General features: G+C 40.5%; 1 protein-coding gene across 3 annotated transcripts in view; it reads left to right on the top strand.

Annotated features, from left to right (window-relative positions):
* The first annotated feature begins 204 nt into the window (after positions 1 to 204).
* Positions 205 to 23,980, top strand: part of ERO1B (endoplasmic reticulum oxidoreductase 1 beta) — a 68,149-nt gene continuing 44,373 nt past the window's right edge. For 2 of the 3 annotated variants that reach the window (XM_057531131.1, XM_057531129.1), the window contains exons 1-3: positions 205 to 536; positions 12,630 to 12,749; positions 20,035 to 20,118. In XM_057531131.1, coding sequence (XP_057387114.1) covers positions 435 to 536; positions 12,630 to 12,749; positions 20,035 to 20,118 — 306 coding nt within the window. In that variant the 5' untranslated portion in view covers positions 205 to 434. The remainder of the gene's footprint in view (positions 537 to 12,629; positions 12,750 to 20,034; positions 20,119 to 23,980) is intronic. The other variant, XM_057531130.1, reaches the window with a different exon arrangement.

Genomic DNA, 23,980 nt, shown 5'->3' with positions numbered 1-23,980 from the left:
TTTTGGAGGCCCGCGTGGTCCCCCGTCATTGGCCGCCTTGGAGCCCGAGGCCCCGGGGAGGCGGAGCGGTCTCCGCAGCTGTAGTTCCCGGGTTCCCCTGCCGCCGGCCCCGCCTTCCGGCCTGAGGCGCCCTCCCGGCCGCGTGGGACCACAACTCCCACAAGGCCTCGCGGTCGGAGGGGGCGTGGCCGGGCGCAGGGGAGGCCGGGGGCGGGGCCGCCTGGGGGATGAAGTCGGGGGCACTCGGCTCGCCAGCCTCGCTCACAGCTGCTGGGCGCCAGGCAGAGCGTCCCCAGCCTCCGGACGGGCGTGCAGACCTCTGACCCTGGAGTCTCTTGGCCGCCGGGAGTCGTCCGCTTGGGTCGTCGCCCGGGCCGCCCGCCGTTCTCCGGCCCCGAGGGGCCCGGCCGGCAGCTGCGAGGGGAGAGGTCAGCATGAGCCTGGGGGTCCGGCGGGCCGGCGCAGGGCAGGGGGCGGCGGCCGCGGTGCAGCTGCTGGTCACCCTGAGCTTCCTCCCGAGTGTCGTCGAGGTCCAGGTGAGCCCGAGTGATGGCGGCGCGGGGACCCCCGGCCAAAAGCCGGCGGCGGCAGCGGCGGCGACCGGGCCGCGGCTGAGGCGCGGGAGGGCCGGGGCCGGAGCCCGGCGTGGTTTCTGGCGAGCGGAAAAGACTGGGGGGGACGGGGAGGGGGGTTGAAACCGTGATCGTTGAGCCCAGGAAACGCCTGCGAGCCGCTCGCGGCGTGCGGGGATGGCGACACTCCTGGGGTCATGGCAGGAGAAAGAGGAAGATGGTGACGGTCCCCGGAGGTGTTTTCGTTTCTATCTTTCTGATGTTTAAGCGGCTGAGAGTGTGGCGGGAGATGGGACGGGAATGAAAACCTCCGCGGCTGTTATGGGAAGAGAGCACGCGGAGAAATGGGGAAGCCCTCCCCGCGGCGAGCTCAGGGGGACGGCGGGCAGACGGAGAGGAGGTGACAGACCCCGCGGCCCTGCAACAGCCGTGTGGATCGCGAGGGGGACGAGACTTAACTTCCTCGACTTTCGGACTAGAGAGCCCCTCGCATCTTCCCTCGCTCAGGACCGCCGTATTTTTACCCAGCTTGTACTCTGTCTCCTAAGTGGCATCGCCAGGTGAGCCCAAGTCCGAGACCGGGGGTCTGTGTCTGACCTTGTGGCTCCATCAGCAGTGAGGTGCTGGCTGGTAAATTAGGGGTTGGGGGTCGTCTTTGTGAGGCGTATCTTACGGAAGGGTTCTCAGTGTGCTGGAAATCAGAGGGTTAGCTTCCCAGAGCCTTTTGCCTTAAGAAAGGTGTTTGCTTCTTTTTCATACAGGAGAATTTGAATAGACTGCTGCCAGGTGCTCTCTTGCCTGCACCTGCTCCAAAGTGGCAAAACTACTAAAAGCAAAAAAAAAAACACAAAAAGGTGTCTCAGGTGGCCCGATAATGAGGGGAGACGTCGATTGAAGCAATTAATGCTGATTGTTAAGTAAAATTGAAGATAACTGAGGGTAACCGTGTAAACATGTTTTTCTCACTTTTTATTCAGACACTGTTTTTCACAGCGTTATGGTGTTCTGAATCCCGGAATGCCCGAATATTCAGTTTCTGTCCCTGTTTGAAGTTTTTTTTTAAGATTTTTTTTTTTTTTTGGATGTGGACCATTTTTTAAGTCTTTATTGAATTTCTTACAATGGTGCTTCTGTTTTATGTTTTGGTTTTTTGGCTGCGAGGCATGTGGGATCTTAGCTCCCCGACCAGGGATTGAACCCGCACCCCCTGCACTGGAAGGTGAGGTCTTAACCACTGGACCGCCAGGGAAGTCCCTGAATATTTTTTAAATGAATGATTTGATAAAAATAAAAGGGGCAGACTTTTGGTTTGGGTGGGGAGGGGGGGATATTAAAAATGCAGATTCTCTGGGTCCGTTACCAGATGTTCTGACTTAAGGGATCTGGATGTGAACCAGGAATCAGCATTTTAAACCAGCCTTGCAAGTAACTAATGCAGTTACCCTTGTAACTATCTTTTAACCCCATTTGGAAACACTGAAATAGATAGTGGCAATCTGGGCATATCTACCAGACTTAGGAAAAGTATATTTTCCGAATTGTCTTTGGCAAAATTATTTTCTAGTTATTAGTGGGCCGTTTCTTTTTGAGTAGAATTTACATTTAGCTATTTTTTAAATTTTTGATTTTTCTCATTTTCTGTTTATATAGCATATATTAATTGTATACTTTATCACCAATGTAGAAGCTTCGTTTTAGGTTCCTATCACTAATTATGTGTATTAATGCTTTATAATTCCATGTGTACTTTAAATTTTATTATATCCAAGTGAATATATGTAATTTAAATTTCATTATGTCCAAGTGAATATATATAGTTCAATAGTTAAAGATTTGTGCATATTCAAGGTAGCATTGTACCAAGCAGTCCTCAAAAATGAATATATATGGTTTTTGTTTCCAGTGGTACTTTCTAATATAGTGTTAGATCATATTTTAGATAGTACTTTAATCTGTAACATGTTTAAAAATACATTATCTCATTTTATTTGACGTATCTGTGGGCCGATTGAGGTAGCTGACGTTCAGAGAGCTTACATGATAAATATCACACTTGTTAAGTAAGTGAACAAGATTAGACTGGAGCCCCACTAGGCTTCTTTCTGGTTTATACAGTGCATCTCAGTGAGCTTGCTTCTTTGCGGTATAGAAATAGAGCAGGGGGAGACCCAGGAAGATAAAAAGATGGAACCAAGCCAGTTCTTTCTCTTCTCTTTCATACACTAAATTGGAAGAAAACGGTGAAGAATAAAGGGAAGAATTTAGATTTTTTTGAAAAGTACTTCTATTCACAAGAAGTTAGTTAAGGAGACGAATATATTGAATGTTATCTCCTTACATTAAAAGCATAAAATTATTTTTAAGCACATGAAATGATAGGCATTTGTACATCACATACTCCATGTTTTATAAATGAAATGCAAATATGCTTTGTAGTACGGCAAAACATAGGAACTAAAAACGTAGTGCATACAAGTGATATAACAAGTTAATCTTCCTGTAAAGAAATAACTTCAGTCAGATATATTTTTAAATTTTTTAAAATGCATTTCTGAGGTGGCAGGAAATCAAGGAATACATAAAGCCGCCCCGCCCCCCAAGGTGGAAAGCCAGAACCTTGAGACTCAAACAGTGCTGCTTCGGTCCCATTACCTTGAGGACCTCCCCCAAACTCTGAACACCTTGAGCTTCTGCTTTAACAACTACATGGAGTGGAGTGAACAAATAAAGCCTGTGTCTGCCCAAAGAGAGGGAAATAAAAGGAGGCCCCACCATAAAGCTTGGGCTCCACAGAGCTGCATCTTCAATAACAAGGGTAAATGAGAAGTGAAACCCACCACAAGTAAGGGGAAAGTGAAGAACCTTGCTAGGGGAAGGGAAAAAAAAAACTGCCTTGAAAATTTGTAACCATGAGCCAGCCCTTCTACAGGGCAAATTCATGCCACCTGTGCTGGGAAAAGCTTTAAGTGGGAAATTTAATTTGTAGCAGCCTCAGGTTGGTACGCTCCCAGTTTACTGGTAAAAGCAAATATCCATTCCCTCTGGATGGATTTATTTTCAACCCAGGCCCTAAAGAATTCTTGAAGATAAAGTGTCAGGAAGAATAAGCTAATAGTCAGAAATCACAAAACACACAAAGGCACCATGAATGAGATATTAGAAATATAGATTATAGAAATAGACCTGTAATGACCTTAGATTTTGAAAATATCAGACATAATTTAAAATCACTGTGTTTAATGTGTTTAAATAAAAAGACTTGAAAGTATGAAAAGGAACAAGAAATTTTAAAGAATTACCCAAAAGATTAAAACATAATGAAGTAGAAGTTCTAGAAATGAAATTAAGAAATCAATGGATGGATTAAATAGCTGATTATACCCAGCAGAAAACAATGATTATTGCATCAGACAACCATTTTATGTCCTTTTCTTTCTACTTTACCCTCCAACACCTCCTTTTCCACCCTCACTTTTAGCTTCATACTTCACTAACGAACTTGGAGTAATCAGAAGAATCCACATCTGTCCACCTACTAGTCTCTGACACACATATTTTGACTTCCTGTAGATTACCATGGATGAACCCTTTGTGCTCTTATCAAAGGTCAATCCCTCTACTTTTATTTTAGTCCCATTCCTTCTTTCCAATTCAAGGACATGGCTCGAGCAAATCTTCCCTTTCTCCCCTGGATCATTGATTTTTCCTTCTCTAATGGACAGTTACTGTAATCGTAAAACATGCTGTTAATTCTACTATTTTAAATTTCTCTCTTGACCCACCCATCTCTTCTGACTCTGCTCAATTTTTCTATAGAAAAATTCCCCTCTACAGAAAAACTCCTCAAAAGAGTTATCTTTATCTTTCCTATTCCGATCATTCAGCCCATTCCAGCCTGACTTTTGGCTCTACCACTTCTCCAAAACTGCTCTTGTCAAGGTCACTAATGTCTTCTTTGCTGCTAGAGCCAGTAGTTTTGGGAAAGCTAAGATTTAAAAACTATCGGCAGATTTTTTTCACAGCTCACCACTCACTGTCCTTGAAATACGTTTTTTGGTTTTTTATTTTTCTTTTTTTGGTTTCCAGGATAGTATACTTTTCTGATTTCTTTCCTGTCTTTCTTTTTTTTTTTTAAAGGATTTTCTTATTTATTTATTTATTTATTTATTTATTTATTTATTTATTTATTTTTGGCTGTGTTGGGTCTTCGGTTCGTGCGAGGGCTTTCTCCAGTTGCGGCAAGCGGGGGCCACTCTTCATCGCGGTGCGGGGACCGCTCTTCATCGCGGTGCGCGGGCCTTTCTCTATCGCGGCCCCTCCCGTCGCGGGGCACAGGCTCCAGACGCGCAGGCTCAGCAATTGTGGCTCACGGGCCCAGCTGCTCCGTGGCATGTGGGATCTTCCCAGACCAGGGCTCGAACCCGTGTCCCCTGCATTAGCAGGCAGATTCTCAACCACTGCACCACCAGGGAAGCCCCTTTCCTGTCTTTCTGCAGGCCAGTCTTTCTTAGAATCCTTTGCTTGTCCCTCCTCTGTCCCTGACCGCTAATCGGTTGAACCTCAGGGTTCAAATCTTGTACTCTTTCGTCTGTCCACCTTTGTCATCTCATTTAGTCTCTTGGTTTTAAATACCATCTATATAACTGACTCTCAGAATCTCCAGACTAGGATTCTCGGCTCTAGATCCATACATCCAAGTACCTTTTCAGCCTCTCCACTTGGAAAATTAATAGGTATCACAAACTTGATGTATCAGGAACCAAATTCCTGATTTCTTTTCCCTCTCAATCTGTTCTTCCCACAGTCTGCTCCCCCTTAAACCTACGCTGCCGCCAAGCTGACGTCCCTGCTGTTCCTCAAACACGGCAAATGTGTTCTTGCATTGAGACTCTTGGACTAGCAGTTTCCTCTGCCTAGCTAGCACTCTTCTCATGTATTCATGTGGTTCACTCACTCACTTTCTTAGGTTTCTGCTACAGTGTCACCTTGTCTGCCATGTCCACTTACCTAAATTGTCACCTTCCCTGACCGTACAATACAAAAGAGAAACCCTTCATCCTCGCCTTGTACTCCGTGTTCCTTTTAGCCTCTGCTTGAAACTCTTCCGGTGGCTTCCTGCCTCACTCAGTGTGGTGTGATACAGAAACATGTTTGCTCTTTGTCCCCTATTCCTGGCACGAAGCTCCTAAAAGCCTTGGAATTTCCTGAGAAATAGGGGTGCCCCTTTCAGTCGTAGCTGAGTTTATGCTAATGAGGTGACTTAGGTGGGAACCCCTAGAGAGCTTCAGGATGAGCCTGGTGCAGAAAGGCCAAGTGCTTAGAGGATTGGAACTTTCGGCCCTACCCACTGACCTCCAGGTTCGGGTGAGGGGTGCTGTAGATTGAGCTCTGTAAAAACTCTTAGAACAGTGAGATTCGATGAGCTCCCAGGTTGATGAACGCATAGGCTTGCTGGGAGGGTAGCGCAGAGGCACGGAACTTCTGCACGTTGCCCCCTCCACCCATACCCCAATCAGTATCTCTTCCGTTTGGCTGTTCTCTCTTGCCCTGTGCATCTCTTCTGTTTGGCTGTTTCTGAGTTGTACCCTTTGCGGTAAACCAGTAAAAGTAAGTAAAGTCTTTTCCTGAGTTCTCTAGGCCATTCTAGCAAATTATCAAACCTGAGAAGGAAGTTGTGGGAACCCCTCTCTGTAACCAGTCAGCCAGTACAGGTGGCTTGGGGCTGGCATCTTAAGTTGGGGCAGTCCTGTGTGTCTACACCCTTACTCTTTGGGGTCTGCTCTAATTCCGTGTGGTATCAGAATTGAATTGGGCACGCAGTTAATGTTGGAGAGGTGGAGAATTGGTTGGTGTGAGAAAACACCAGACTCAGAAAAGCCAAAATCTTAATAAAGGTCCTCTAATTCTCCTTTTACCTACTACATAGTCTTCCTTATTGTTTCTCTGAGCCGTTGGGCAAGCTTACTGCCTCAGGGCCTTTGTATTTAGTATTCCCAATGCCTGGAATGCTTCTTCCTCTCCCGCCCCCCCTCACCCCCCCAAAAAAAGTATGGTTTGCTCCTTCCCCTCTTTAAGTTTTGCTGAAATTTCAGTTGGACCTTCTATAATTATCCCTCTTTAAAAATTTAGCAGCCCCGATTCTGTAACACCTGTCTCAATTCTCTGGTTTTCCTCCGTATCACTTTATTACTATCTGACAGACTCTATACTTTGGTCATTCCTTTTTTTTTCTCTTCTATGAGAATTCTCTTTCTTCTAATATTGCATTCCCAGTAATTAGAACAGTGCAGGGCTTATGTTAGGCTCTCAATAAATATGTTGGATAAATGAATAAATGAATGGAAGAGAAGTGCAAATAAGTTTTTCATAATGAAGCCCAGAAAGATAACAGGATGGTAAATGTTTAAGAGAGCTTAAGAGACGTGAATAATAGAGTAAGAAGGTCTAATATGATGACTGGAGTTCCAGAAGGTTAAAATAGAATAGGGAAAAAGCAGTATTTTTACTGCATGTCAATATAAAAAAGACAACCCAATAGAAAAATGGACAAAAGATACAAACAGACATTTTACACAAGAAGAAATACAAATGTTTTATAAAACATTAGAACTTTGTACCTCATTAGTGCAAAAAAAAATCAGAGACCCTTTCATGCTTACTAGATTGGCAAAAATGAAAGCACAGATTAATATAAAATATTGGTGAGGGTATGATTCAACAGTAACTCCCATCTGCTGTTGGTAGGGTTGTAAACTGGTACAACTGTTTTGGAAATAAGCCTGTCATTCCCTAGTAAAACTGAACATGTACTTCTAGTAATTCTCCTCCTAAGCATATAACCTGGAGGAAGTCTTACACACATACATATATCAGGAGATATGTACAAAAATGTTTGTATACATTGTTCTTTAGCTGATTCTGGAAATAACCTAAATATGGATTGTATTAGTTTCCTATTGCTGCTGTAACAAATCTACAAACTCGGTGGCTTAAGATAACACAAAGTTATTATCTTATGGTTCTATGGCCAGAAGTCTGAAAATTGGTCTTAAAGGTGTGTTAAAGGTGTGAACAAGGCTGCATTCTTTCTCCCTTTCTCTAGGGGAGAACTGTTCCTTGCCTTTTCCAAGCTTCTAGAAGCTGCTGTGTTCCTTGGCGTGTGGCCTCTTCCTCCATCTTCAAAGCCAGCAGTGTAGAATCTTCCAGTCTTCCTCTGACTCTGACATTCCTGTCTCCCTCTTATAAAGAACTTTGTATTGGTTCCACCTGAATAATCCAGTGTAATCGCACCATCTTAAATTCCTTAACTTAATCACATCTGCTGAGTCCCTTTTAACATAGTCACAGGTTTCAGAAATTAGAGCATGGACATCTTTGGGGGGCCATCTCTGCTTACTGTATATAATAGATCAACAATAGAACAAATAAATTGTGATATTTTCAGATAATGTAACATTTACAGCAGTGAAAATAAATGAGCTACTATAAAATTCATCATTTTGGATAAATGCCAAAGTAAAATGTTAGCAAAAGAAGCACATCACGGAAGAATTCACACATTAGATTACGTTCATGTTAAAGTTCAAAAACAGGAAAGGATAACCTAAGTACATTGTTTAGGGATACTTCATATGTGATGAAATTATAAAGAAAAGAAATAAACAAAAGTAAAATTTTTACCTCTAAGAGGAGGGAGATGGATATAATTAAAAAGGGACTTCAAAGATACTGGTGGTATTCCATTTCTATTTATTTATACATTTTATTTAGATATGATTGACATATAATATTGTATCAATGTTAGATGTACAACATAATGATTTCGTATCTCTAAATATTGTGAAATGATCACCAGAATAAGTCTAGTTAACATCCATCACCATACATTATTAGAAATTTTTGTCTTGTGATGAAAACTTTTAAGATTTACTTTCTTAGGAAGTTTCAGATATATAATACAGTCTTATTAACTGTAGTCACCATGCTGTACATTACATCCCCATGACTTTATAGCTGAAGGCTTATACTTTTTAACCCCCTTCCCACATTTCACTGAACCTCCTACCCCAGCACCTCTGACAGCACTAATCTGTTCTCTGTATGCATGCACTTAGATTTCTTTTTGTTTTTTGTTGTTGTGTTTTGTTTAGACTGCACATGTAAGTGAGACTGTATGGTATTTATCTTTCTCTCTCTCACTTAGTTCAGTATGCATTATGTCCTCAAGTTCCATCCATGTTGCAAATGGCCAGATTTTATTCTTTTTCATGACTGGATATATTGTATATATATATACCACATTTTCTTTATTCATCCATCAATGAATACTTGGGTCGCTTCAGTACTTGGTTATTGTAAATAATGCTGCAGTGAATGTGGAGCTACATATATCTTTTCAGGTTAGTATATTTGTTTTCTTCAGTTAAATACCAAGAAGTGAAATTGCTGGATCATGTGGTAGTTCTATTTTTAATTTTTTTCTGGGCCCTCCATACTGTTCTCCACAGTGGCTGCACCAATTTACATTCCCACCAACAGTGCCCAAGGGCTTTCTTTTCTCCACATCCTCGCCAACACTTGTTACTTCTTGTCTTTTTTAATAATAGCCATGCTGACAGGTGTGACGTGATATCTCATGGTGGTTTTGATTTTCATTTCCCTGATGATTGGTGATATTGAGTACCTTTTCGTGTACCTGTTGGCCATCCATATGTCTTCTTTGGAAAAAGGTCTATTCAGATTCTCTGCTCATATTTTAATCAGATTATTTTTTGCTGTTGAGTTGTGTGAGTTCTTTATATATTTTGGATATTAACCCCTTACTGCATATGATTTGCAAATATTTTCTTCCATTCCATAGGTTGTCTTTTCATTTTGTTAGTGGTTTTGCTTTGCTGTGCAGAAGCTTTTTCGTTTGATGTAGTCCCACTAGTTTGTTTTTACTTTTGTTGCCTTTGCTTTTGGTGTCAAATCCAAAAAATCATCACTAAGACTGATGTCAAGGAGCTTAACACTTGTGTTTTCTTCTAGGAGTTTTATGGTGTCAGATCTTATGTTCAAGTCTTTGATCCACTTGAGTTAATTTTTGTGTATGCTGTAAGATAATGGCCCACTTTTCATTCTTGCGCATGTGGCTGTATGTCTGGTTTTCCCAACATATTGAAGAGACTATCCTTTCCCCATTGTGTATTATTGGCTCTGTTGTCATAAATTAATTGACCATATATTTATGGGTTTCTTTCTGGGCTTTTATTCTGTTTTGTTGATTTGTGTGTTTTTGTTTTTCTAGGTTTGTAATATAGTTTGAAATTGGGGCATATGATGCCTCCAGCTTTGTTTTTTCTCAAGATTGCTTTGGCTGTTCTGGGTCTTTTATGACTCCACACAAATTTTTAGGACTGTTGGTTCTATTTCTGTGAAAAATGCTGCTGGAATTTTGATAGGGATTGTATTGAACCTTTATACTGCTTAGAGTACTATGGACATTTTAACAATATTCTTCTAATCCATGAGTATGGAATAGCCTTCCATTTATTGTGTCGTCTTTAATATTTTTCATCAATATATTATAGTTTCTAGGACTTTCACCTCTTGGTTAAATTTTTTCCTAGGTGTTATTTTATTCTTTTTGTTGCAATGGTGAATGAATTGTTTCTTAATTTCTCTTTCTGATAGTTTGTTATTAGTGTATGGAAGCACTACACATGATTTTTGTGTATTGATTTTGTATCCTGGAACTTGTTTATTAGTTCTAACAGTGTTTAGTCTAAAATTCTTTAGGATTTTCTGTGTATTATATCATATCATCTGCAAATAGTGGAAGTTTTACTTCTTCCTCTCCAACTTGGGTGCCTTTTATTTCTTCTTTTCTAATTTCTATTTTTAAAAATTTGGTTATATACAGTGTTTGTCTTAGTAGTAGCCTTTAAGAGTTGGAAATAAGTTCACGGTAATTTTGTATGCCTTCCTCCAACCCCTACACAATTAACATATTTAAAAATACTGTGGTTTACTAACTAAAAGTTAACAATTTAAGAAGAATTTGTAAGAATGAGCAGTCAGTGGGTAAAATATTTTTAAAGCCTAGAAAGATTTTTGGTGTGTATTTTGTTTCCTCTTTTCCCCCCTTTTATTATTTAGGGGCCTAGAATTTGAAGTTTTGTAAGCAGTAAGCTCAGAGCAATGGAATGAAATTTGGTGGAGTTAGTGACAGAATCTTAGTAAGTGGGATAGCAAAGCATAATAGAACTTCAGAGCCACAATTATTGATAATGATTTCTTTTCTTTATCTCAAGATAATATAGCTCTAACTCTTTATGTTGTAAGGAGTTTGCCGACACATTTATACTCCTAGAGAAAAAGCGTGAGACAGAAACAACTGGGAAGTTTCCATTTTTTGATCATTCTTTGCATATATTCCTCCTGTGGATCACATGAATAACCTTTAACAGGCTGAGTCCCATTTTTGTTTTTAAATTTTAATTTTAATTGCGGTAATTGTAGGTTCCATGCAGTTGTGAGAAATAATACGTAAAAATGTCATTTACCCTTTATCTAGTTTTTTCCAACGGTAACATTTTGTAAACATATAGTGTAATATTATAAATAGGACATTGACATTGATACAGTCATGTGTATCTGTTTTACTTGTTTCATTTGTGTACCTATGGATTAGTTCTGTACTCTTTTTTCACATGTATAGGTTTGTGTGTCCACCACCAGTCAAGATACTGAAAAATTTCATCACTGCAAGGATCCTTTCTGTTGCCCTTTTATAACCACACCTACCTCCTTCCTACCCTACTCCCCCCATCAAGCTCCCATCCCCTACTCCAGTCCCTAAGCGCTGGCAACCAGTGAGCTGTTCTCCATTTCTAAACTTTTGTCATTTCAAAAATGTTGTATCAGGCTTCCCTGATGGCTCAGTGGTTAAGAATCTTCCTGCCAGTGCAGGGGACATCGATTCGAGCCCTGGTCTGGGAAGATCCACATGCCACGGAGCAATTAAGCCCGTGCGCCACAACTACTGAGCCTGCACTCTAGAGCCCGCGAGCCACAACTACTGAGCCCGCATGCCTAGAGCCCATGCTCCGTGACAAGAGAAGCCACCGCAATGAGAAGCCTGCGCACCGCAACGAAGAGTAGCCCCCACTCACCGCAACTAGAGGAAACCCGTGCGTGGCAACGAAGACACAATGCAGCCAAAAATAAAATAAATAAAATAAAATAAAATAAAGTTATTTTTAAAATGTTATATGAATGAAATCATATGGTATGTAACCTTTTGGGATTGGCGCTTTTTCGCTCAGCTTAATTCCATAAAGATTCATCCAAGTTGTGCATGTTAATGAGTCCCAGTTTTAAATTTAGCTGAAGAATGTTTTATGGAATTTTTAGACTCTGAACTCACTTTGTAAATAGCAATTTCTCTTCTTCGATTAATGTATACTTTGAGTAGTGGATAAAAGTATAGATTTTAAAGTGCAATAGACTTGCGACTTAAGTCTCATGTCTACTTTGGAAAAATTATTTTAACCTTGCTAAGCCTTAATTTCCTTACATGTAAAATGAGGATAATGATACCATTTCTTAGGGTATTTAAAGAATAAATGAGTTAACATATGTAGTGGTCTTAGCATCATGCCTGTCACGTAAGTGTTCCATAAATGGCAGTCTAAAAGAAAGACAGAGTTACTACAGCAATATTATTACAGCCTGTGATTTCTAGGTTAATCTTGGAAGAAGTTGCCTTAGCATTCCAATGACTATTTGGATTTTATATATGTTTAGTCAAGGGAGAAAGCATTCAATAGCTTTCTTTTTGACCGCTGAACAAGAATGTTTAGTTCTTCAGAATGGGTATATCTGATCCTTGTATTGCTTTTTGTTTAATTGACCATTGTAAAAAAGTGACTGCTTTAAATGTTATATATCTTAATCAGCAAATACTAGCTAAGTTGAATGCATAATTTGTCTTTTTATGTAATAGTACAGATTTGTTAAGATTGAAACATCAGTAGTTTACATCTCTTCAATTATATACATGTTTCCCCCTAGGTCACCGGTGTCCTGGATGACTGCTTGTGTGATGTTGATAGCATCGATAACTTCAACACCTTCAAAATCTTCCCCAAAATAAAAAAGCTGCAAGAACGAGACTATTTCCGTTATTACAAGGTATGGTTATAATTTCAGATTCCATTGGTACTAAAGATTTTTACATAGCTCTCTACAGGTGCGACTCTTGTGACTCTTTTGGAAACCCATTTCTATTCTTTTTTTTTTTTTAAATTAATTAATTTATTTATTTTTGGCTGTGTTGGATCTTCGTTTCTGTGCGAGGGCTTTCTCCAGTTGCGGTGAGCAGGGGCCACTCTTCATCGCGGTGCGCGGGCCTCTCACTGTCGCGGCCTCTCTTGTTGCGGAGCACAGGCTCCAGACGCGCAGGCTCAGTAGTTGTGGCTCACGGGCCCAGCTGCTCCGCGGCATGTGGGATCTTCCCAGACCGGGGCACGAACTCGTGCCCCCTGCACTGGCAGGTGGATTCCTAACCACTGCGCCACCAGGGAAGCCCCATTTCTATTCTTCTCAGCACTCTGTGTGTACCCTTTATCATTGGAATGTATTAAGTATTGCAGTGAAAACCTGTTAGTCTTTTTGAACCCTAAGAATCTGAACTCCCTTCCTGTGTTTGGGGAATTTCTCATTGTTCAATTTGGGTTTTGAGGCAGAGACTCCTTCCTCTATAGAGGTTGAAAATGCCCAGTACTTATTTTATCAGCCTCCCTTGTAACTTAGGTTCTGTCATCTAGACACACCTACCCAGGCTCCGAGTTGTGCTGATGGCATTGTCGTGTGCTGTCGTTGTGAGTGGTACACGGTTCCACAGCAGCATTTGTTGGGTAGCTCACTGTGACAGGTGGCAAAGCAGCCTGAGGATAGAAGCAGAACACCATCCGTAGTAAGACTGCAGCATTGGTTCTGAAGTCTAACAATAGTCCACTCTAGACCATTTCAAAATAACCAACGGTAGTTTAAAGGCAGTAGCAATAACACAAATTCAAAAGAACAATGGTTTAAAAGCTGCTGTTGTGTTCTTGCTCTCAGTATTTGGTTGGGTTTATAATCTCTTTGATTTTCATTTTTAGTTTATTTTAAAAAGTAAGCATGATTTCCTTTTTTATCCTGTTACTGTATGGTTATCTTAGTCCTTTAAATTTTTTTTTATACATTTATTTATGTATTTATTTTTGGCCGCGTTGGGTCTTCGTTGCTGTGCGCGGGCTTTCTCTAGTTGCTGCAAGCAGGGGCTACTCTTCGTTGTGGTGCACAGGCTTCTTATTGTAGTGGCTTCTCTCTGCAGAGCACGGGCTCTAGGCACACGGGCTTCACTAGTTGCGGTACTCGGGCTCAGTAGTTGTGGCTCACGGGCTCTAGAGCACAGGTTCAGTAGTTGTGGTGCATGGGCTTAGTTGCTCCTCGGCATGTGGGATCTTCCCAGACCAGGGATCAAATCCACGTCCCCTGCATTGGCAGGTGGATTCTTAACCACTGCGCCACCAGGGAAGTCCCCAGTCCTTTAAATATTTTTGAAGGTTAAAAAATAAAACTTCCCAAATAGTGTAAGTTGTGCAGAAAGATAACAAAGTCAAGACCTAAAGATTTGGGAACCCATCCCCTTTTCCCATCAGCACCAAGAATATACAAAAAAGTGAATGTTTCTCCTCTATACAAAATCCTTTAGGAATACAGTTTCCATAAACTTATTTCAAAAAGAAATCTATACCTAAGCAAACTATTGTCTAACATTCTAGACATTTTACATACAAACAACACAGGTTCGAATATCTTCTTCAAATTCCCACTCCTATGTCTATAAGTCTGTCTGCATTTGTAACTGCTTTCTCTTGCTTCCTTTCTACTGCTAGGCTTAACCATTTGAAATTGTTGCTTTTAGAGGTCAGAATGGTTGAATGTTGCCAGTTTCATATGGTTCAGTCTAATACAGTGAAGGAAGTGTTCGTTCTATCAAAGACCATCCCTTCACAGAACGTCCGGATCACATGTCCACTCTTATGTCATGGCCCTCACTCTTTCACTCCTCCCTTTTGGGATTATATCTTCTGTTTCTGTATCCCCATAGGTCTGGTCAATAGTAGGCACTCAAATATTTGAATAAATGAATGAATATCTCATTGAATCTTTACACTGAAAGCCTGTTAGGTCAACATTATCCACATTTTCCAAAGAATAAACAATGGTTTAGGTATCCTAAGGTAGGGTACTTTTGTTGGCTTACAAACAAAACAGAAGTTTTATTAAGAAAAGGTGTGGAGCAGCTCACAAAATTGAAAGATAAGCTGAAGAAGCATATTTCAGAAAAGACAGAAATTGTAGCAGGAACTAATGGCCATTCTCTTCATGATTACCGCCAAAATTTTGATCAAATTAACCATTTTCCCATATTTTAATATTACACAAGAGTCAGATTTCTGGGAGAGAGGGTCTAAATTGGTCTAGGCAGGATCATATAACCCCACCACTTGACCAAAGGACAATTAGGTTAATAGTCCTGTTTGCATTTGCATATTGTTTCTCCAAGGGCAGTTAGGGGATGTTACAGAAGGAGGAAAAATGAAAGTTGAGTAGGCAAAAATAACAATGTGGTCCTTGGCTAGCCAATATACAATTCATTGTCATACATGCAATTTAAAAAATGTTCCAACCAACGTAATGAAATTACTGTGTATGTAACCGGAATATATTCATACCCTTTCCCAAAGGAGGGTGATGCAATGATCTAGTTAATCCAGTTAGCTTCAAGTCTAGGATATGTGGGTGCTATCTACTCTTCTTGTAGTTCTGTCAACCTATGAATTAAAAAAAAAAAAACAAAAAACGGAAATTTGACGTAGAGTACGTTAGTGGTGGAAGACGAAAGCTAAGAGAAGAGGTTAATTTTAAACACACATGATTCAGCAAGCAAGGAAATACAGGTAGAAGTAACAGTCTACCTTTGTCAACTGGTCACTTGGCTGCTGTAGCTTGTATTTATATTTTCTCTCTTCTATCCGTTACATTTCTTTATTTGCCAAGTATTTATCGAATAATTACTTTGTAACAGAGTGTATTCTAGGTGCTGTGGATACAATAGTGAATAAAACAAAGCCTCTCACCTTATGAAACTTTTTATATGATTAGGGAGACAGACAAACAAGTAAACAATAAAATAGCATTTACTTTATAATCATAGGAAATTACATGGGGAAAAATAAAGTTGGAGATAGAGGATAATGGGAATGGGGAAGGTAGGTAGCACTATTTTAAAGAAGGTGGTCAGGAAAGGAAGGCATTCTTGCTGTGCCAGGTGAGCAAAGACCTACCTAATGTGAAAGAGTCAACCATGACAAGATCTAGAGAAAGAACATTCCAGGGAAGGGGAGTTGAACTGCAGGTATGAAGGCGCAGAGTGTTTGAAGACCAGTATAGCTGGAGGAAGGTGAATGAGAGGGAGAGTTGGAGAGGTAGGTAGGGGCCAGATTAAAAAAAAAAAAAAAAAAAGGGAATTCCCTGGTGGTCCAGTGGTTGGGACTCCACGCTCTCCCTGCCAAGGGCTGGGTTTCCCCTGGTCGGGGAGCTAAGATCCCGCAAGCCACTTGGGGTGGCCAAAAACAAACAAACAAAAAAAACCCTATGCTTTCATCTAAGCATTTAAATCAAAATTTGAGAATTAAACAATGACTTAATAAGGCCCTGTAGTTTTTGTGTTTTTTTTTTAACCACAGTAAGGCTGTTGGATCCAAAGTGTGATAAGAAGCTTTTGGAGGAATTTGTACAAAAGAGACTGTATGGGTGTGAGTCAGGAAACAGAGAAAGCACTTCCGAGGCTATTGCAGTAGTCCAGCTGAAAGATGATATGGATTTGGAATAGGCTAGTAGAGTTGGAAAAGGTGAAAAATGATCGAATTAGTGCCATATATGAAAGGTAACACAGCAAGCTCTTCTGATGAATTGAATGTAAGGTGTGAGGGTAAAAGTGAACTCAAAGATGATGCCTGAGTTTTGAGCATGTTACCAAAAATAAAATGTATATATCATGACCAAGTGGATTTCATTCCAAGAATGTAAAGATGAGGCTTTTAGGTCTTCAACAAGATTCAGTACACATTCCTGATTTTTTTAAAACATTGACAAAGTAAGAATGAGGGATACTTCCTTAACATGATAATTTCAACCCTAACATCAGCACTGCCAGCACCTTACTTCTGGGGAAACACTAGAGCAATTCTCCCTTAGGTCAGGAACCATGAGGAGGGGATACCTACTATCTCCTTTACTGTTGGACCATATTGGCCAGTATAGTCAAACAAGGAAAAACAACTAGAGGCATAAAAATTTTAAAAGAATAAATAAAGCTATCTCCATTTATAAATGACAAAGTAGACCTAGAAAACTCTAAATTATTAAATGAACACAAATAATAATAAATGCATTAAGATAGCAGTTTATAAATTTAATATTGAAAAATCAATATCTGCATAAATACAAACAATAACAAGTTAGAAGATATAATGGAGAAGAAATCCCCATTTACATTAGCAAAAAAAGATAAAATATATAGGAATAAATGTATCAAGAAATGTGCAAAATCTAAAGGAAGAACGCTTCAAAACACTCCTGAAAGACATAAAACTAGGCTCGAACAAATGGACAGATGTCTTTCGTAGCATAAAGATGTTAATTCTCCCCCAAGTTAATATATAAATTTAATGTGATCCCAATAAAAATACAAGTAGTTTTTTTCTGGAGCCGGACAAGTTGTCACAGGTTAAGTTCCCTGGGAAGCTGACTCTGAGACAGTGATTAGTGTCCAAGAGGTTAATTAGGGACAACTCTTAATTAGGAACCAACAGCATAGGGAAGGAAAAGGAAGGGAGGACATCAGGACTGGGCAAAGGGAGAAGTAAAGCTGTGATGCAGCCTCAGAGAAACCTCAGGTGACCCTTTGGGGGGTAGTTCTTAAGATGGGATAACCCCCCAGAGCTGTCCCTACTTCAGGGGGATGTCTAGGCCTTTATATCCTCACACCAGTGATTGAATGAAGGGCATTGTAGGAAGGGGTGGGTGCCACCTTGGACAAAGTGGCTCTCTTCAGCTGACGTTGAATGCCTGCAGTGTTTCCAGGGCTGGGGTAAGAGCCTTTCCTTCCTGAAGGGGGACCTGAGTAGTGTGTTGCAGCGTCTATCACAACCCACTCCTTAACACTGTGTATTAGTTAGCTATTGCTACATAACAAAGTAGCCTAAAGTTTAGCAACTTCAGCAAACCGAGAAGGTGGCATTTGAGGAAGACCTAAAGGGAATGAGAAAGCAAGCCATGTGGATATCTGGAGAAAGAACATTCTAGGCAGAGGGAACAGCAAGAGCAAAGGCCCCGAGACCATGGTGTGCCTCATGTATTTGAGGAACAACAGAAGGGGCAGGAAACTAGGGAACCAGCCCACGGAAGGCGTTCTCAGCCATTGAATTGGATTTTGAACTGAGCTGATTTTCAGAGGTATCGTATGTGGGGTGAGAAAGAGAAGAGTCAAGGATGATGCCATGATTTTGGCCTGAAGAACTAGAATAATGGAGTTGCTGTTTACTGAGATGGCAAGAATTACTGGAGGGTAGAGCACAGTTTGGGAGGTGATAATGAGTTTGAGGTGCCTGTGTGTGTCCTGTGGAGATGCCAGGGAGGAGGTGGATTTACAAGCCAGGCGCTCAGGGGAACCTGCAATTCCCAAGCGTGCCAGGCGATCTTAAGCTTCTTTGCCTTCAGACATCCGGATCCCTGTGCCTAGAAATCTCTTCCTCTAGGAAACTTCTAGTCATACCCGTTTTACGTGTTACCAAGGAGGCCTTCCTGAGACCCTGTAGGCACAGTTGACCACTCTCTCCTCATGTTGCCAGTCTATACCTGTTTTTGCCTGTTCCTTGTAATGTGGTTATTATTTACTTCACCTAGCATGTATTTACTGAGGTGTCTATTATGTGTGCTGGGCACTGGGATAAAATAATGAATCAGGCAAAATCCCCATCCTTACAGTCAGGGGTGCAGACAATAAATAATATTCAAGTAGTGATAAGTGCTATAAAAGCATGTAAAACAGCGTGTGGGGTGCGTATCGAGCACTACTTGAGAGAGTCTGGTCAGAAAGGTCTCTCTGCTGAGGTGATATTTGAGAGAACCCTGGAGGAGGTGAGGGCATCGAGCCATAAAAGACCTGGAGGAGCCACCAGCACAGGCACAGAGAACAGCCACCGTAAAGGCCCTGAGACAGGGAGGAGCTTGTTGTGTCCCCAGCAAGGCCATTGTGCCTGGAGGACTTTGGGAGGAGATAGGTCAGACAGGTGGGCAGGAGACCAGGTGATGGAGTGCCTGTGGATTTACTCTAAAGGTGAGAGGAAGCCACGGGATGGTTTTGAGCAGGGATTGGTATGCTCTGAGTTGTGTTTCAAAGAGATGATTATGGCTACTGTGTAGAGAATAGATGGTGGTAGGAGTAGGGAGACTCGCAGTAATTGGGGCAGGGGCAGGTGGCAACAGAAGAGGTGGTGAGAAGCAAGTAATGAATTGTTTGCAGGGGATGAAAAGGAGGAAACAAGAATAAAACTTTGATTTTTGGCTTGGGCAATGCATGTGGATGTCCTATTGAATTACCGTCTTCCTGTTAGGTTTAGAATATGAAAATCCAGAGTTTGTAGCATGGTGAAATGTCCTGCATGATCTTGTCTATCTCTACCCTCATTCCCTGTCACTCTCCGCCTTCCCCACTAAAAGTCAGCTAAACTAAGTCAGCGCCTTGTCACCTTTCCACACACACGCTTCCGCCAGCTAAAACACTACCTCCTCAGAGACCTGCATCCACCAGCCCTGTTATTTTCCATCACAGAACTCTGGATTTTCGTTTGTAGCACTTGCCACAATTTGTAATTAAATCAGCATGCAAATATATAATTCCTGTTCCCTCCAGGAAACTGTAAGTTGCAGGGGAAAAGCGCTTTTTCTGCCTCTTTTTCCCCTAGAGCCTACACAGTGCCTGATGCATAGTGGGTGCTCAGGGCACATCTGTTAAGTGAGTGGGTGCCTGGGAGAACTCAGTCAGTGAGGTGATGGTAAGAGCTGGGAGACATTAGAGTGTCCCGAAATGCTTTCCAGGCTCTGCAGATGAGCAGTGTGCTTGGACTTTATTCCTTTTTGAAGTGTCAGAGGACTAATAGCAGTCATTTATTTTTAAAAATAAGTATTATACCTGGGATGTCTGGAAAACTTCAGTCATTTTAACTTCTGAGCTATATAGATGCCTCAGGATAGGATGCTTTTCCTTCACCACTGGGTCCCTGGAGCCCAGCGGAGTGATACTTAGCACCGCAGGACTGTGACACACACTGACTAACGCTCATTCATTCTTTCTCTCAAGGTCAACCTGAAGCGACCGTGTCCTTTCTGGGCAGAAGATGGCCATTGTTCAATAAAAGACTGTCATGTAGAGCCTTGTCCAGAGGTAAAATCAATTTTTTAAAAATTGAGAAAAGAAATGCTTTCTCTTAGACTTTTAGATAAGCACGAACTGTGCATTTTAGGCTAATGTCAAAGCATTTGGACTTGTCATCCAATTCATATGGTCTCAGCTCTCTTCTTTTTAACCAGATTACAGAAGATTTATTCTGTACTTGCCACCAAAATGGGTTTGAAGACAGTCTTTTATCCAGTGGTGTTGGTGACTGGATGTGGAGATGTCGTCTGATTCTAAAGTGGAGGCTTGTTCTAGGACTGGATCTGCAGTTGGCTCTTATTTCATGCTTTATTGAATCTGCATCTTGTTTCATGGGCAAAGAAAATGCTACTGGACCTTAAGTTTCAAATTTAGAGTGGGAATTAGAGTGCAAAAACTTGGGAAATTCAAGGCTTGGAGTTAGACCTTCCCTTGGTCTTGTTACATTGGGTGGGGGAAAAGGACTGTACTTACTAGTAAGGGAATGCTACATTTTAGACTTTGTTTTTTGACATCTAGCATAATTAATTATATTCCTCTTCAACAGTAATTAGTTATTTCCATTTTACTTTTTGCTTTTCTTACCTAACCAGTAAGTCTAGTTTTTTGCCTTTAAAAACAGGAAAAAAACATCTGAACCAATATTGTTTCTAAACAGAAAATTTTAAAAAAAATTATTTATGTTTTCCTTTAAGAATAAAATGTTTTCAGTTTTTAGTTTGAAATTATTTCAGACGTACAGAAAAGTTGCAAGAATAGTACAAACGATTCCCATATACTTTTTATCCAGATTCCCCAAATGTTAATGTTTATCAAGTTTCTTTTATTATTCCCTCTATATGTATATATTAATATTATTATTTTTTGAACCATTTAGGTATGTAACCAACATGATGATCTTTTACCCCTAAATACTCCAGTGTGTGTTTCTTTAAAAACAAGATTATTAACCACAGCATAATTAGGAAAATCGGGAAATTAACATTTCTGCAATACCAAAGTCTACTCTGTAGACCTTAAGCACACATCGCCAGTTGACTTAATAAGGTGCTTTCAGAGTAGCAGCAGCAGCAACAAACTTTCTGATCCAGAATCATGCCTTGCATTTGGATGTCACGTCTCTTTAGTCTTCTTTTAACCTGGAAGAGTCCCTCAGTATTTCTTTGTCTTTTGTTGTCTTGACTTTAATGAACTCCCTCCCGCCCTTCCTTCCTTTTTTCCTCCCTCCCCTCCTTAAAATACACCAGTTATTTTGTAGAATCCCCCTTATTTGGGGTTTTCCTGGTCTTTCCTAATTATTAGATTAAGGTCATGCACTTTGGGCAGGTGCACCATAGAAGTGATGTGTCCTTCTCAATGCCATATCAGGAGGCACATGATGTCATCTTGATCATGTGGTTATGGTGGTGTTTGCCATACTTCTTCATGGTAAAGTGGGAAAATTTTTTGAGGCTATGAAAATATCCCATCTTTTATCATATTTTTGCCATCATAAGTTTTAGCATCCATTGATGATTCTTGCCTGAATTAATTATTTATATGGTGGTTGTCAAATAGTGATTTTCTGATTCCATTTCTTCTACATTTATTAGTTGGCATTCTACTGCGAGAGCTTTTTCTTTATTTATTGTATGTTTATGTCAATATATATCGTTACCATCATTATGTTTTTTAATAACAGCTTTATTGAGACATAATTCACATACCATAAAATTCACTCATTCTAAAGTGCACAATTCAGTGAGTTTTAGTATATTACAGAATTGTGCAACAATCACCACTATCTAGTTGTAATGCATTTTTTTTTTTTTAATTTATTTATTTATTTATTTAGTTAGTTTTGGCTGTGTTGGGTCTTCGTTTCTGTGCGAGGGCTTTCTCCAGTTGTGGCAAGCGGGGGCCACTCTTCATCGCGGTGCGCGGGGCCTCTCACTATCGTGGCCTCTCTTATTGCGGAGCACAGGCTCCAGAGGCGCAGGCTCAGTAGTTGTGGCTCACGGGCCTAGTTGCTCCACGGCATGTGGGATCTTCCCAGACCAGGGCTCGAACCCGTGTCCCCTGCATTAGCAGGCAGATTCTCAACCACTGCGCCACCAGGGAAGCCCTGTAATGCATTTTCATCACGCCAAAAAGAAACCCCTGCCCATTAGCGGTCACCCTGTTTCCTACTCCCTCCTGCTGGAAACCACTAATCCACTCTCTGTCTCTACGAATTTGCCTATTATGGACACTTCATGTGAATAAAATCATATGATATATGATCATTTGTGACTGGCTTCTTTTGCTTAGCATAATGTCTTGAAGGTCCATCCATGTTGTAGCATGTATCAGTACTTCATTCTATTGCTGAATAATATTCCATTGTATGGCTATACCTCATCTTGTTTATCCATCAGTTGATGGACATTTGGGTTGTTTCCACTTTTTGGCTACTATGAATAATGAATAAATAACCAGGTACAAATATTTGTGTGGACATATGTTTTCAATTCTCAAGTATACTTTGGAGTGAAATTGCTAGATCATATAGTAACTTTAACTCTTGAGGAACTGCCAAACTCTTACCATTGTGCTGTACAATTTTACATTGCCTCTAGCAATGTATGTATGATGGTTCCAGTTTCTCTACATACTTGTCAACACTTATACTGTCTTGTCTTTTATTGTAGCCATGCTTACAAATGGCATCTCATTTTGGTTTTGATTTGCATTTCCCTGATATCAAGCATCTTTTCAGGTGTTTATTGGCCATTTGTATATATTCGTCAGAAAAATGTCTATTCAAATCCTTTGCCCATTTTTAAATTGAGTTGCCTTTTTATTGCTCAGTTGTGAGAGTTACTTGGTTTTGCACAATATGTGTTTCTAAGTTGTTTTTATGTTAAAATAATCAGTTATTTATTGTCTACAGTGGATTATCCTCTGTAGTCTTAAATTTCTAATAAGAATAAATGAAGGTGTTTATTTGCATGTAAATCCCCAACATAAGAAATCTAATATATGTATTTAAAAATTTCTGTCCCCTTCCCAGTGTCATTCTCTTTCCTTTCTTTCCAGAGATAAAAACTATCCCTTTATGTTGGTTCTTTCAACTAATGTGAGGATATTTGTATTTCTCTCTCTGGGGAAAATTCAGTAGGCATTTCACATTGAACCCAAACTTGTCATGATACAGAGTTACAATTTGCATTCTGTAACTTGAAGTCTAATGTAATCGTGAGGCTCACTTAATTTTGTAATTTGCAGATTGCTTCATATTGTTAGTGGCAACAACAAGGTTTATTTCATGATTGATTTTAGTTATTAAGTTTACATTTATCGTTACTTTTTAAAAAATGTTTATTGGCTGCGTCGGGTCTTAGTTGGGGCACGCAGGCTCAGTAGCTGTGGCTTGCGGGCTCTAGAGCGCAGGCTCAGTAGCTGTGGCGCACAGGCTTAGTTGCTCTGTGGCATGTGGGATCTTAGTTCCCTGACCAGGGATCGAACTGGCGTCCTCTGCATTGCAAGGCGGATTCTTAACTATTGGACCAGTAGGGAAGTCCCCTATCATTACTTTTAATAATTCTTTTCTGTGATTTTTATGTTATTCATGATGATCATGTGTGGTGCCTATCCCCATATTTCTCAATAGCCTGTATTAAGATTTGCTTAAGTCAAGTTACTGCATTTACCATCAAACCTTTTAAAAAGCTGCTAGTACTTTGGTTTTAGCATATTTTATGCTTGTTAGAGGACAACAGTAATGAGAGGGCATTTTAATAAGTATTCCATATTTTAAGTTCAGGGTCTGATAACTGTAACTGCTACATTTGACTTGAGTTTTATAGTTTTCCCTCTTCTGCCTTCTGTTAGTGGTGCTAGAAAACACTGA

The sequence above is a fragment of the Balaenoptera acutorostrata genome, chromosome 16, assembly GCF_949987535.1.
Source record: "Balaenoptera acutorostrata chromosome 16, mBalAcu1.1, whole genome shotgun sequence".
In the NCBI taxonomy this organism is placed as follows: Eukaryota; Metazoa; Chordata; class Mammalia; order Artiodactyla; family Balaenopteridae; genus Balaenoptera; species Balaenoptera acutorostrata.
Note: the sequence above shows the minus strand (reverse complement) of the source record. Positions and strands in the feature narration are given on the sequence as shown.